A 14393-nucleotide genomic window follows, 5' to 3' on the forward strand; every position below is an offset into this window, starting at 1 on the left:
GCCTTCCCTCCCCTCCTTGCCTTTCTTCCCCTCTTCCCCCTTGCCTGGGATCTTTTCCCACTCCTCCTTCCCTCCCCCAATCCCTCCCTCACCTCTCCTTTTCCTCCCTCTCTTTCCCCTACCCTCAGTCACTCCTTCCCTCCCTCCATGAAAAGCAGCATCTCCATTTACTTCCTCCACAGGTCATTCATTGTTAACTGTGGTTTAGATCCCGTTGACTTGACAATTGGACCAGTTTGCATTGTGTGTGCGTGTGAGTTACTCAAACTCCGAGTAAACTGCCCAGCCACCCTGAAACACAACTCTCTGTCCCTCCCTCCCTCTATCCACTCCGGCTCAGCCGCCGCTCGGCCCGTCCCCGCCCTGCCCGACCACCCGCCCGCTGCTGCCGCTCGGCCCATCCCTGACCTGCCCACCCACCTACTTGCCTGCATACTCACTGCTGCCGGGTGGGGGGGGTGGAATGGAGTCGGTGTTCGTCATGTTGGGTACCACGAGCTTCGACAAACTGGTGGAGAAGATCTGCTCTGAGAGAACTGTGAGGGCAGATTAAGTTGCGGCGGCGGAGGAGACCGACGGTTGCAGCCATTCATCCAGAGGAATGGGTCGATGGGACCGCTGTTGCCGCAGAGGGTGGGCAGGGCAAAGGGGTAGGTGAGTGAGAGAGGACAGGACCAGGGCCTCTACTGATCCCCCCCCCCCCGTGGAGACGGCAGACGTTTACTGTGAGGAGGGGAGAGAGGAGTTTGTGTGTGAGGCAGGAGAGGGCGTAGTGCAGGAAGGGGCGTTGCCGCCCCGGTTGAATGACAGGAGCGGAGGCCAATCTGCTTGACGCTGACTGACCAATCTGCTCACGATTTTTAAATCTTAATAACTTTTGTAGTATACCACCGATCGGAACAAAACGTGTTGCACCTACAGCACAGGGAAATGGCAAGTAAGGTGGCGAAAAAACGTAGCGCTATCAGGTAGACAGATAATTAAATCATTAATTGATTGATTGATTGATCGATCGATCGCTTGATTGATTGATTGATTGATTAATGGAAAGCTGCACTGAAGAAGTTTTCTGTTCACCCAACCCCATCCCCCCTCCCCTGTATCTCTGCAAGCTCAATGCAACCAGTCACATTCTTGTTCCTGGGACCATTCTGGGAAATCTTTCTTTCTGGGACAGTTTCTTCCCAGCTGTTGTCAGGTAACTAAACCACCATATCAACAACTGGAGAGTGGTCCTGAGCTACTATCTGAATCATTGGAGACCCTTGGACCATCTATACTTGAACTTTACTGTAGTTTATCTTGAACTAAATGTTATTCCCATTATCATGTATCAGTGCACTGTGGATGGTTCGATTGCAAATCATTTATAGTCTTTCCGCTAACTGGTTAGCACACACCATAAAGCTTTTACTGTACCTTGGTACACGTGACAATAAAGTAAACAAACTAACAAATTAACCAACTTTATTTTAAGTATTCAACCAGGTCTTCCAGCTTCCATTAGTGCAGTCCAGATCCACACCACTTGCTGCATAACAAAAAAAAGCAGTCATCATCCTCTAGCCCATTTTTTTGCTGTGTTTTTTAAGGAATGAGGGGGGGGGGAAACAAATGAACCCGACCTTTCTTGTTCAGTGAATGACTTCCAACGGGAAGAAGCCACTTCACTCTTTTTGGCCGAGTCCGGAGCGGGTGGAGCGATGGAGGAGCGCTGGCTTTTTGCTGCTGCTGCTGCTGCTGCTGCTTTGCTGTTTAGAGACGGAGCACGGAAACGGCAGGCCCTTGGAGCGAGACGGGGCTCCACCATTCTCCCGCCCGAGTTGCACTCCTGACCTGTGATAATGGCCGCGCTCTGCGACGCACTAACACCATCCCGGTGTGCGACCTCGCACACCCGGCGTAGGGCGGGACAATTTCGCCACAACTCTTGACCAAAGAGATGACAAACACAGCTGTGGATGTTTATGTTAAATGTAATTATTGTTGTGTCTGGGGTCTATTTGTATGTAATGTATGGCTCTTTGGAATGTCCAGGGGTCCAAATGACAGAAAACTGGAGCAGCCGACTTTCACTTCACTCTTTTTTTCCTTGGCTTTTATCCAGTCCCTTCGGTCCATACGGGGACCTGTGATACCCGCACACTAACGTACAAAAAACTGACAAACCTGTGTACAGACAGCACTCATAGTCAGATTGAACCTGGGTCTCTGACGCTGTAAGGCAGCAACTGTACCTGCTGCGTCGCCGTGCCACCTTGCTGCGCCACAATGCTGCCCTTTTCTGCCAATTCACACAGTTTTTCTCCAACTAGTTTGTATTATAAAATATACCAAAGATTTTTAGATTTATAACAAATAAATAAACAAGTGAAAACATGAGTTTTCTACTGAAACTAATAATTCATATTACATAATTGTGTGTTTCATTGTTGGAAAGTATAACAACTTAGTTGTTGGCATTAGCATTTTATAAAGGTCACAAGTAGATAAAATATTTTTTATTTGTGTATTGTGATTAATGACATTAGAATAGAATATAGAATAGTTTCTTTATTGTCATTGTAACATGAACCATGTACAACAAAATTAAAAAAATGTCAGCCAGTCAGTGCACCATTCAAACATTTCTAAAAGCTAACGATACATACAAGGTAAAATATTTAAAAAAGATAAACAGCTAAAATAAATATCATGAAAATAGCACGCATAAACACCCAACCCTACATCCTTCTGTCGATTTCACAGTGTACCACAGTCCCTTAGTCTGTATCGCCCCTGCGTTCCTTGGCAGCTACATTTAGTGCCTTTATAGCAGTGGGGTAAAAACTGTTTTTAAGTCTGTTTGTCCTTGTCCTTGTAGATCTGTACCGTCTGCCTGACGGCAACAGTTCAAACAGGGAGTGTCCGGGGTGGGAAATGTCCTTTATAATACTCTGGGATTTTTTGATGCAGCGGGAACTGTGTAGGTCCTCCAAGGTAAGGAGAGGGCAGCCGACAATCCTCTGGGTGTTGTCAATGGCCCTCTGGAGCGCTTTCCTCTGAGCCGCTGTGCAGCTGGTGTACCATACGCATACACAGTATGTTAGGATGCTCTCAATGGAGCACCGATAAAAGGACAGCAGCAGTCTCTGAGTGATGTTATTCTTCCTGAGCACCCTAAGGAAGTGCAGTCTCTGCTGGACCTTTTTCAGCAGCGCAGAGGTGTTCACACTCCACGTCAGGTCCTCCTCAATATGGATTCCCAGGAAGCGGAAATCCGCCACCCTCTCCACACAGTCCCCTCTGATAATTAATGGTACCATGTCCGTTTTATTCTTCCTGAAGTCTATTATTATTTCCTTTGTATTTAAGGTGTTGAGGAGCAGGTTATTTTCTCCACACCACACTGTCAGCTGCTCCGCCTCATCCCGGTAGGCGTACTCGTCCCCCCCGGAGATGAGTCCCACCACATTAAGTTAACCTGAGAAATATTGCAATATACTATCGAAATCAGTAATAATTTCAAAGTAAAATATCTGAAGTAAACATAGAAACATACAAAAAATAGGTGCAGGAGTAGGCCATTCGGCCCTTCGAGCCTGCACCGCAATTCAATATGATCATGGCTGATCATCCAACTCAGTATCCTTCGAGCCTGCACCGCAATTCAATATGATCATGGCTGATCATCCAACTCCGTATCCTGTATCTGCCTTCTCTCCATACCCCCTGATCCCTTTAGCCACAAGGGCCACATCTAACTCCCTCTTAAATATAGCCAATGAACTGGCCTCAACTACCTTCTGTGGCAGAGAATTCCACAGATTCACCACTCTATGTGTAAAAAATGATTTTCTCATCTCTGTCCTAAAATACTTCCCCCTTACCCTTAAACTGTGACCCCTTGTTCTGGAAGTAACAACACAAGTTTGAAAGATGCTTAACAGGCACATGATAAAAGAAAACTGAATCAAAAATAATATTTTTTGAAATGGACAACTGCAAGTCTGATCAAAAGTGTTGGGTTTAAGAAGCATCATAAAGAATAAAAGGTAAACCTTCATTGTGGAAGGTTTTGGACTTCTCAAAGCCTGACCAGCAGAAGTGAGGCAAAGTGAACAGGAGTAAAGAATAAGGCAAATGTTAAGCAATCTTTTGCTGTTGTCAGGCTGCAGAAGTGAGCAGAAATTATCATGGTTGGGTAATCTGACGTGCTGAACCTTGTCAGACGCTACATTCTAGAAGGGCCACATCATTGTAATGGTATTGTATTAGTGTATTATCGTCACATGTACCGAGATACAATGCAAAGCTTTTGTTTGTGTACTGTCCAATCATATCAGATAATACTATACATGAATACAACCAAACCATACATATGTCACAAATGCCCTTGGATCCATTGTATTTAATTATTTTAGCAGGGAAAAAACTTTATTGGAGAAGATTAAGACTGAGGTGAGAAAAAACATTTTCACCCAGAGATTTGTGAATTTATGGAACTCCCTGCCACAGAGGCCAGTGGAGGCCAAGTCACTGGATAGATTTAAGAGAGCGTTAGATAGAGCTCTAGGTGCTAGTGGAGTCAAGGGATATGGGGAGAAGGCAGGCACGGGTCATTGATAGGGAACGATCAGCCATGATCACAATGAATGGCGGTGCTGGCTCGAAGGGCCGAATGGCCTCCTCCTGCACATATTTTCTATGTTTCTCACAACTATGAATAAATACTTTATATCTTAAAATGTTATTTGTTGCTGAATTATTGTTACCCTTTAGTTGGTGCTGCCACCTGCTGGGCATGCATGGTATTGCAGTGAATACTCGGGGGTTTTCATGAATGCAGCTGATTTGAGGGATTCAGCCAAGCAGTTCTGTGAGTGTTGAACTAGTTTTGAAAAGGTTTATGTATAAATTTATTTGACTTAATTTACAAAAACTCTCAGATTATTAGACTGATTTGGATGTACCACCATCCATTTTCAGTAATAAGGCAGCAAAACTGAAGTAGACGAGCCTTTTTCTACGCACAATCCGATCATCAGACTGATGATAAGAAGTAAATAAATGTCATGCAATTCCATGCTGAATTCCATATGCTTTAAATGGAAAGTTTCTTAATTGACCTTGCCTTGGTATTAGGAATCATTATAGATTTCCCATTAGTGGTAACAGTTCATTAACCTCTGCAGCAAAGTTATATTATTTGGATGTGTCTGGAGGAACAGCAGATGCTGGTTTATACCAAAGATAGACACAAAATGCTGGAGTAACTCAGTAGGTCAGGCAGCATCTCTGGAGAAAAATAATAGGTGACATTTTGGGTCAGATCCCTTCTTCAGTCTGAAACGTTGCCTATTGTTTTTCTCCAGAGATACTGCCTGACCCGCTGAGTTACTCCAGCACTGTGTTTATTTTCTTTGATGTTGTTGAATATATTCAACATCATCAGTCGCTGCCTCAAAAAGGCAGGCAGTATCATCAAGGACCCACACCATCCTGGCCACACACTCATCTCCCTGCTACCTTCAGATGGGAGGTACAGGAGCCTGAAGACTGCAACAGCCAGGTTCAGGAATAGCTACTTCCCCACAGCCATCAGGCTATTAAACTTGGCTCGTACAAAATTCTGAACATTAATAGCCCATTATCTGTTATTTGCACTTTATCAGTTTATTTATTCATGTGTGTATGTATTTAATATAATGGTATATGGACACACTGATCTGTTCTGTAGCCATGCCTACTATGTTCTGTTGTGCTGAAGCAAAGCAAGAATTTCATTGTCCTATCAGGGACACATGACAATAAACTCTCTTGAATCTTGAATCTTGAATTTACATATTCTTCATGATTGACTGGGCAGCTCAGAATTAACCGTGTTGCTGTGAGACTGGAGTCACGTATACACCAGACCAGATAAGGTCAGTCATTCCCTAGATGACTTTAATAGGCCAGCAAGATTTCTGCATTAATTCAAATAATTATCCCAGCTTCCATTCAAAAAATAATTTGCATTGTTAATTGTTTTTTGTAATTCTAATGTTGCAATGGTGGGATTTTAAATGTCATGTTAAGTTTATTGCTAACCCAGTGATATAATCACTAGAAGAACTGAAACTGAATATAAATAGAAATTGCACAAAATATAAAACCTATCAGGGAGCAACAAAGAGAAAGAGTTAAAATTTCAGGTTAATGACACTTATCAATACAGTTTAAGCTTCATCAATATCTTCTCATGAAAAAAATTGATAGCAATTTACCTTTCCCAGTTTTAAAAGTTATTTTTGTACTTTTCTCACTCCTCCCTCTTATATTTCACTTTCTATGCTTTGTTCAACAGATTCTGAAAAGTCCTTGACCAATGCCATTGTGTTAGTGACCAGCAGACGGCAGTATAGCAGTGTTTATTGATAAGCTCAATTTTCTTCTTTTGTTTCTTCTGTACTTTGTGGATCGTTCATTGGAATAGACTATATGGAGTTAAAATGAGTAAAAAAAACTGCAGAATTAAAATCATCACTCACTAACTTATAAGGACTGGCCTACAAGTAGCTCTGCCATCCCATAAAGAGGGCCTAGTAGAAATGTATCAGTTTAATAAACTTTCGAAAACATATATTTAATTGAATTTAATTTAATTTAATACATTTTATTAGCCAAATATGTATACGTACAAGGAATTTGCCTTGGTGCTTTGTTCATAAATAACAACGTGATATACAGTAGACAATCATGAATAAAGCATTATAATTTAAACATGTGAAGAATGAAATAACATACCTGAGCAAAAGGAGGCTACAGACTTTTGGCTGTTGAGTAGAGCTACTGCTCGTAGAAAAAAGCTGTTTTTATGTCCGGCTGTCGCGACTTTGACAGTCTGGAGTCGCCTTCCAGAGGGAAGTATTTCAAAGAGTTTGTGGCCAGGATGAGAGGGATCTGAGATGATCTTACAGTGTACAGTTCGCCGATGGGGGGTAGGTTGCAGCTAACAACCTTCTCAGCTGATCTCCGGATGTCATGCTTGGTGGCTGAGCTAATGATGGAGAAGGTGAGGACAGTATAAAACTGGACCATCATTGCCTGTGGCAGATTGTGTTTTATCAGCTGCCACAGGAAGTACATCCTCTGCTGGGCCTTTTTGGCTGTGGAGTCGATGGTGGCCTCCCGTTTAAAGTCCCTGGAGTTGATGGTTCTAAGGAACTTAAATGACTCCACAGATGTGACTGTGGTGTTGTTGATGATGAATGGGGGAGGGGAGGGGGAGCTCACCTAAAATGTGCAACTGAAATCGAGTAAAATGATGGATTAGGATCTTACTCATTTACTGTTGATGTATTTATGTAGTTTATAATATATACATATCTGCTTTCTGAATTAACCATGCTTTGTTTTCTGTATTACAGCCCACAGTTTGTGAACGGGAGCTGTGCGTTTTTGCCTTCCAGACTTTGGGAGTAATGAATGAAGCTGCAGATGAAATAGCAACAGGAGCCCAGGTATGCTCCTTTCACCGAATTCACCATTTACATTATTTGACAATTATGTGGAACTCTCTGCCTCAGAGAGCGGTGGGGGCCGGTTCTCTGGATGCTTTCAAGAGAGAGCTAGATAGGGCTCTTAAAAATAGGGGAGTCAGGGGATATGGGGAGAAGGCAGGAACGGGGTACTGATTGGGGATGATCAGCCATGATCACATTGAATGGCGGTGCTGAATCGAAGGGCCAAATGGCTTACTCCTGCACCTATTGTCTATTGATAGTTACAAAAGGCAGGTTGAAATGAAGGATTGGGTGGCACAGTACACTCGGGTACTCTCCCTTCACACATAGAATCCAGATTACTTATAACAAAGCCAGAAGCCAAAAGTTTGTGAATTTTGTCTGGACATTGAGGTACCAGGTTTATGTTTTAAATGTAAAATTCCTTATGGTATTCTGGTGAATTAGAACCAGCCTCTCAAAAGCACATTAATTAGCCATTTATAATGGTTTCATTACTAAGTAAGCTGCCCACAAGGGAACTTAGATGTGCAGACTTTAATACTCTTGTGTTCAAAGGTGTTAGTTGGTTTTAACAGGGCCAACAGCTAAGGAACTTCAACTGCCTTCTGCTTCTATAGCAATCAATTATGGTTCCTGTGAGCACACTTAACTTTTCCAGCCCTATGCCTCCCGACACACAGCTGGTGTTGCTATGATATTCATTCCTTGAGGTGAAGCAGGTTGCAAGCGATGACTAGTCCAGAAGCTCCAGATATCTCTAGCTGTCCTTTAGCAGCTTATGGTACACAAAAAGCTGGAGAAACTCAGCGAGTGCAGCAGCATCTATGGAGTGAAGGAAATAGGCAACGTTTCGGGCCAAAACCCTTCTTCAGACTGATCGGGGGTGGGGGGGCGGGGAGAAGAAAGGAAAAAGGAAGAGGAGCCCGAAGGCTGGGGGATGGGAGGAGACAGCAGGAGGGTTGAGGAATGGGAGGAGACAGCAAGGACTAACAAAATTGGGAGAATTCAATGTTCATGCCCCTAGGATGCAGACTCCCCAAGCGGAATATGAGGTGCTGTTCCTCCAATTTCCCGTGTTGCTGGCTCTGGCCATGGAGGAGACCCAGGACAGAGAGGTCGGATATGGAGTGGGAGGGGGAGTTGAAGTGCTGAGCCACCGGGAGGTCAGGTTGGTTATTGCGGACCGAGCGGAGGTGTTCGGAGAAACGATCGCCCAACCTCCGCTTGGTCTCACCGATATAGATCTGCTGACATCTAGAGCAGCGGATGCAATAGATGAGGTTGGAGGAGATGCAGGTAAACCTCTGTCGCACCTGGAATGACTGCTTGGGTCCTTGAATGGAGTAGAGGGGGGAGGTAAAGGGACAAGTGTTGCATCTCTTGCGGTTGCAAGGGAAAGTGCCCGGGGAGGGGGTGGTACGGGAGGGAAGGGAAGAATTGACATGAGAGTTATGGAGGGAGCGGTCTTTGCGGAAGGCAGATATGGGGGGAGATGGGAAGATGTGGCGAGTGGTGGGGTCACGTTGGAGGTGGCAAAACTGACGGAGGATTACTTGTTGTAATTACTTTAGCAGCTTATGTTGGAAACATATTTTAGAATAAAAATGTATTAATAAAAGATAAAATAATGAGTCAAGTTAAAACTTTAATGGTTATCAATTAATTTAAAATATTAGCTTTTGTAAAAATAAAAGTAAAAATCTTTCATCTACCTATTAAATGAATATCTGCAACCCATTCCAATGAATGGAGCTACACTAGATCTGCCACCCGTTGTGGTTGGTGTAAAACCAAGGAGCATAATGTGGAGCATATCCAGTTCTCTGGTTCATTACGTCTTTCCATAAGAACATAAGTTATAAGAGCAGAATTTAGCTATCAAGTCTCCTCCGCCATTCAATCATGGCTGATCTATCTTTCCCTCTCAACCCCATTTGGGGGTCTTTGCATCAGCATGACCTGGTCCATTTATTGTCTAGAAAGTGAATGTGCTTGGACCAAATCTTAGCCTAACTGTGTTGCATTTACAAACAATACTTTCTGTCAATGGTCAAGGGTACTTACTGTGACATGTGCAAACGCACAGTGAAATTCGATTTTACATAGTTCAGTAAATTATTGCCATACCTAAACGCATTCCCCAAGTGTCATAGTGTACAAAATTAGTCCACTGAGGCTGCACTTAAGGGGCACCAGATTTTGGTGCCATTCCAAAGTCCAGTCAGCGCTCTAGATCTTATGAGGTGGATCCAGATCCAGGAAAGCCCAGGCTGCTGCAGGCCCTTTAGCCATTGTGCTCATCCACCGAACTGATGTCTCTCTCCACACCTGTCCGTCCGTCCACCTTTGTGCTCTGGGGGTGCCTCCCGCAGCCGACCCTGAAGGCGCAGAAAATAAGTTTTCTATCGGCCTTGCTCCTCAGGACCGTCATCGCCGGCTCTCTCCTCTCAGGTCTCCAGGGGACAAGCAGGGGCCGGCTTAGAAACATAAAAAATAGGTGCAAGAGTAGGCCATTCGGTCCTTTGAGCCAGCACCACCATTCATTATGATCATGGCTGATCATCCAAAATCAGTAGCACGTTCCAGCTTTTTCCCCGTATCCCTTGATTCCATTAGCCCTCAGAGCTAAATTAACTCTCTCTTGAAAACATCCAGTGAATTGGCCTCCACTGCCTTCTGTGGCAGAGAATTCCACAGCTTCACAACTCTCTGGGTGAAAAAGGTTTTCCTCATCTCAGTCCTAAATGCCCTACCCCTTATTCTCAAACTGTGACCCCTAGTTCTGGACTCCCCCATAAATGGGGAACATTGGCTTGGAGGCCCCTCCCTTCATGCCGAAGCAGGAGTGAGCCAGGTGAGAGGCTGGAAGTCTGTACAGAAGGCAATGAAAGTAAGTTCAGTCAACAGGGTAGGCAGGAGCATGCAGGGAGTGAGGAAGGACAGGTGGATTAAATTACATTTACTTCAATGCGAGATGCCTGACAAGTAGGGCAGATAAACTCTGCATGGATAGGTACACGTGACTGGGACATTATAGCTGTTATGAAAACCTGGCTAAGGGAGAGGGCAGGACTGGTGGCTTAATGTTCCAGGGTACAATGCTGCAGGCGAGATAGAGGTGGGGGTAAAAGTGGAAGGAGGGAGTCGCTTTACGGATTAAGGAGAACATCATGGCATTAATATCAGGTAGAGGCAAAGCAACCAACCCCTAGGGAAATTGGGAAGGACAAGTGACTGAGGTGTTGGTAGGTGAGCCTTTTGGGACCAGTAACCATAGCTCTATCAGCTTTAAAATATGGATCAGGATAGGGTGGGCCCTTAAAATATAGTTCTGAATTGGGGCAAGGCCAACTTAGTTGGTATTAAACAGGAACTTGCAAAAGTTGATGAGTAGGATGTTTACGGGCAAAGAACGTTCGGACAGTGGGATGATTATAAAAGGGTGATAGTGAAAGTTCATGGTATGCCTGTTGCTGTTGGAATGAAGGGCAAGGCAGCTGGAAACAAGGAAGCTTGGATGATGAGAGAACAGTATGCACTTTTGGTCACTCAGCTATAGAAGGATGTCATTAAGATGGAAAGGGTGCAAAAGAATCTTACCTGAGCATGAATTATAGTTAGAGGTTGGATAGACTGGGACTTTTTTTCTTTGTAGGAGGCTGAGAGGTGACTTTATTGAGGTAGAAGATCATGGCAGGCATGGATAAACTAAATGGTCATAGAGCCACCACAATAGTTTTTTTTCCCCAAGGTAGAGGATTCTAAAACTAGAGGGCAGTGGTGAAAGGTGAGAGAGGAGAGAGTTAAGATTGACCTCAAAGGGTAGTCCATATCTGGAATGAGCAGCCGTTGGAAGCTACAGAAGCAATTCTGACTTTTAAAAGATATTTGGACAGATATATGGATTTGAAATGTTTAGAGGGCTATGGCGGAATTAAGGCAAATGGAACTAGCCAAGTTTTCCAATTTGGTCAGCATTGACAAAGTGGGTTAAAAGACCTGTTTTTGTGCTATATGGATGTAGGACTATGAATACAATATCGAGATAAATGTGACCAAGACTGCTTTTACTCACCTTGATTGGAAGATGTTCGATTGTGGGCATCTAATTCTGCCACATACCACATTACATCATTATGGACAAATGTATCTTGCTGCATTCTGCAACATAGTCTGGAAACAGGTTGCTGAAACTAGTTATCTAATGTAGAACAAAATTATTGTCCACTGACCCAAATTGGCATTAATCACATTAGTCTCCAAATTGATTAGGCAAGGGATCTTTGTGATTATAGACAATAGTGCTTCTGATTGCAGCATAAATCAGAAATCTGGGCCCTACGGATATATGTGGGATGCAGTTTTGAATTCCACAAACTTCCAATTGATTTTCTTCTTTCACTGCAGGTGGTGGATTTATTGGTGTCCATGTGCCGATCTGCTTTGGAGTCTCCAAGAAAAGTGGTCATTTTTGAGCCATATCCATCTGTGATGGACCCTCTTGATCATCGGAGCTTGGCATTTAACCCAAGGGTATTTTATGTTCTTGTTAATTAAGCATCAAGATATTAACATATAAAATATTTGGGATGAAGAATTTTAGATGGCCACAAAGATAAACTGAAAGTTCCTCTCATGCTGCTGCTAGGGAGGGAGTTCTAGGATTTAGACATAGCCACAATGAAGGGTGATGATACATTTCCAGATCAGGCTGCTATTGTTTATTGGTTTATTATCAACATGTGTACTAAGATACAGTGAAAAACATTTGATTTACATGTTATGCAGACAGGTTTTACCATACACAATGGTAAACCATTCACAAGTACAACAGGTAGTGCAAATCTGGTAATTTCAAACCAGTGTGCAATATATAGTGCTAGTATATAGGGCCAGAATATAGTACCGTAACATTACAATGCTACAGCTGCAGAGAAAGCTGATTAAAAAAAGACAAAGTACAAAAGTGGCAATGAGGTGGGTTAGGAGATATGGACTATGCCGTTAGCTTATGAAAGGCAGTCAGTAGTCTCACAACAGCAGGGCAGATGCTGGTGGTACACATTTTCAAGCTTTTATATCTTCTCATGATGGATCCCTAATAGGTGCTATCTATGATACATCTACGGAAATATTTAAAAGTTGTTGGAAACAAGTGAAATTTTATGGATAGAACATAGTACAAGAAGATGCTCTTTGCTCCACAATGTCTGTGCCGAACATGATACCAAGACCATATCTTATCTGCCTGCACATAACCCATATCCCTCAATCCCCTGCATATCCATATGCCTATCCAAAACTCACTTAAATGCCACAATCGTATATCTGCCTCAACCACCATCCCTGGCAGTGCATTCTCGGCACTCACCATTCACGTCCGGAAGTGGCGGCGCTGCCTTGCAGCTGCGGCTCGCCTGCCGTCCGTTTGTCTTTTCTGTTTTTTGTTTTCTTTTGTCCCGTTGTTGCAGTTTATTTCGGTTTATTTAGTTGTGTATGTGTGGGGGGGTGGGTGTGGTATGTTTTTTGACTCTTCCTTCGGGGGGGGATGCGACCTTTCCTGCCGTATCCCCCGTCTCCGTGTCCGTCTGCGCTGAGGCCTATTGCGGAGCTGGCGGCCTCCAACTGCGACCGACCTCGAGGCTGCGGAGGCAGAGCCAGGACTTACCAACGCGAGGCTGGCCGACTTCGGGGCTGTGGTTGCGGTGCGACCCAACTTCCGACCCAACTTTGGAGCCTCGGAGGCTCGGCCGCTGGCCAGTGGACGACATCATCGGGAGCTCGCAGGTCACAGGTGGTGACCTGTTTTTCCGGAGCTCCCGCAACTACAGCTGCGTCCGCTGGACTGGAGGGCGGCAGCTTCGGCAGCTTCGACCGCCCCGGGCCGCGGAGTTTGAACCGGCCCGTTTGCGGAGCTCGGATTCAGCTGCGGGACTTGCTCACCATCACCCGGCGGTGTCACAACATCGGAGGCTTGGATTGCCTCAGCGCAGAGGGAAAGCAAGGAGGGAAGAGACAATGACTTTGGGACTTTAAACTGTGTTGAGTGTTTGTTATTTATTCTATGTTATGACTGCAGGCTAAACCATTTTGTTGCACTGAAAAGTGCAATGACAATAAATTGAATCCAATCCAATCCAATTCTCCATGAAAAAAAACGTACCCTGCCCATTTCCTTTAAACTTTGCCCCTCTTACCTTAAGAATATGCCTTCTAATATTTGATTTTGTTCATTCTGTGAAAATGATTCAGACTATCTATGCCTCTCATAATTTTATATAATTCCATCAGGTCTCCCCACAACCTCTGGCGTTCCATAACAAACAATCTGTCATTTGAACCTCTACCTGTACCTAATACTCCCTAATCCAGATATAATTCTGGTAAACCTCTTCTGCACCCTTTACAAAGCCTCCACATCCTTCCTGTAATGGGGTGACATAAACTGCATGCAATATTCCAAATGCGGTCTAACCAAAGTTCTATAAAGCCCCAAGATCCCTCTGTGCATCAATGCTATGAAGGGCCATGCTATTGATTGTATATGTTCCTCTTACATTAGATCTCTCAAAGTGCAACATCTCACACTTGCTCAGATTAAACTTCATCTGTCATTTCTCCACCATTTCTGTAGCTGATGTATATAGAAACATAGAAACATATGAAATAGGTGCAGGAGTAGGCCATTCGGCCCTTCGAGCCTGCACTGCCATTCAATATGATCATGGCTGATCATCCAACTCAGTATCCTGTTCCTGCCTTCTCTCCATACCCCCTGATCCCTTTAGCCACAAGGGCCACATCTAACTCCCTCTTAAATATAGCCAATGAACTGGCCTCAACTACCTTCTGCGGCAGAGAATTCCAGAGATTCACCACTCTCTGTGTGAAAAAAGTTTTCCT

General features: G+C 44.1%; 1 protein-coding gene across 2 annotated transcripts in view; it reads left to right on the forward strand.

Annotated features, from left to right (window-relative positions):
* The window catches only part of parp8 (poly (ADP-ribose) polymerase family, member 8), a 404781-nt gene that overhangs the window by 351459 nt on the left and 38929 nt on the right, over positions 1-14393 (forward strand). For both annotated transcript variants that reach the window (XM_055633843.1, XM_055633852.1), the window contains 2 exons: positions 7392-7484; positions 11898-12023. In XM_055633843.1, the coding sequence (XP_055489818.1) occupies positions 7392-7484; positions 11898-12023 (219 nt within the window). The remainder of the gene's footprint in view (positions 1-7391; positions 7485-11897; positions 12024-14393) is intronic.

Source organism: Leucoraja erinacea, chromosome 1, assembly GCF_028641065.1.
Source record: "Leucoraja erinacea ecotype New England chromosome 1, Leri_hhj_1, whole genome shotgun sequence".
Classification (NCBI taxonomy): Eukaryota; Metazoa; Chordata; class Chondrichthyes; order Rajiformes; family Rajidae; genus Leucoraja; species Leucoraja erinaceus.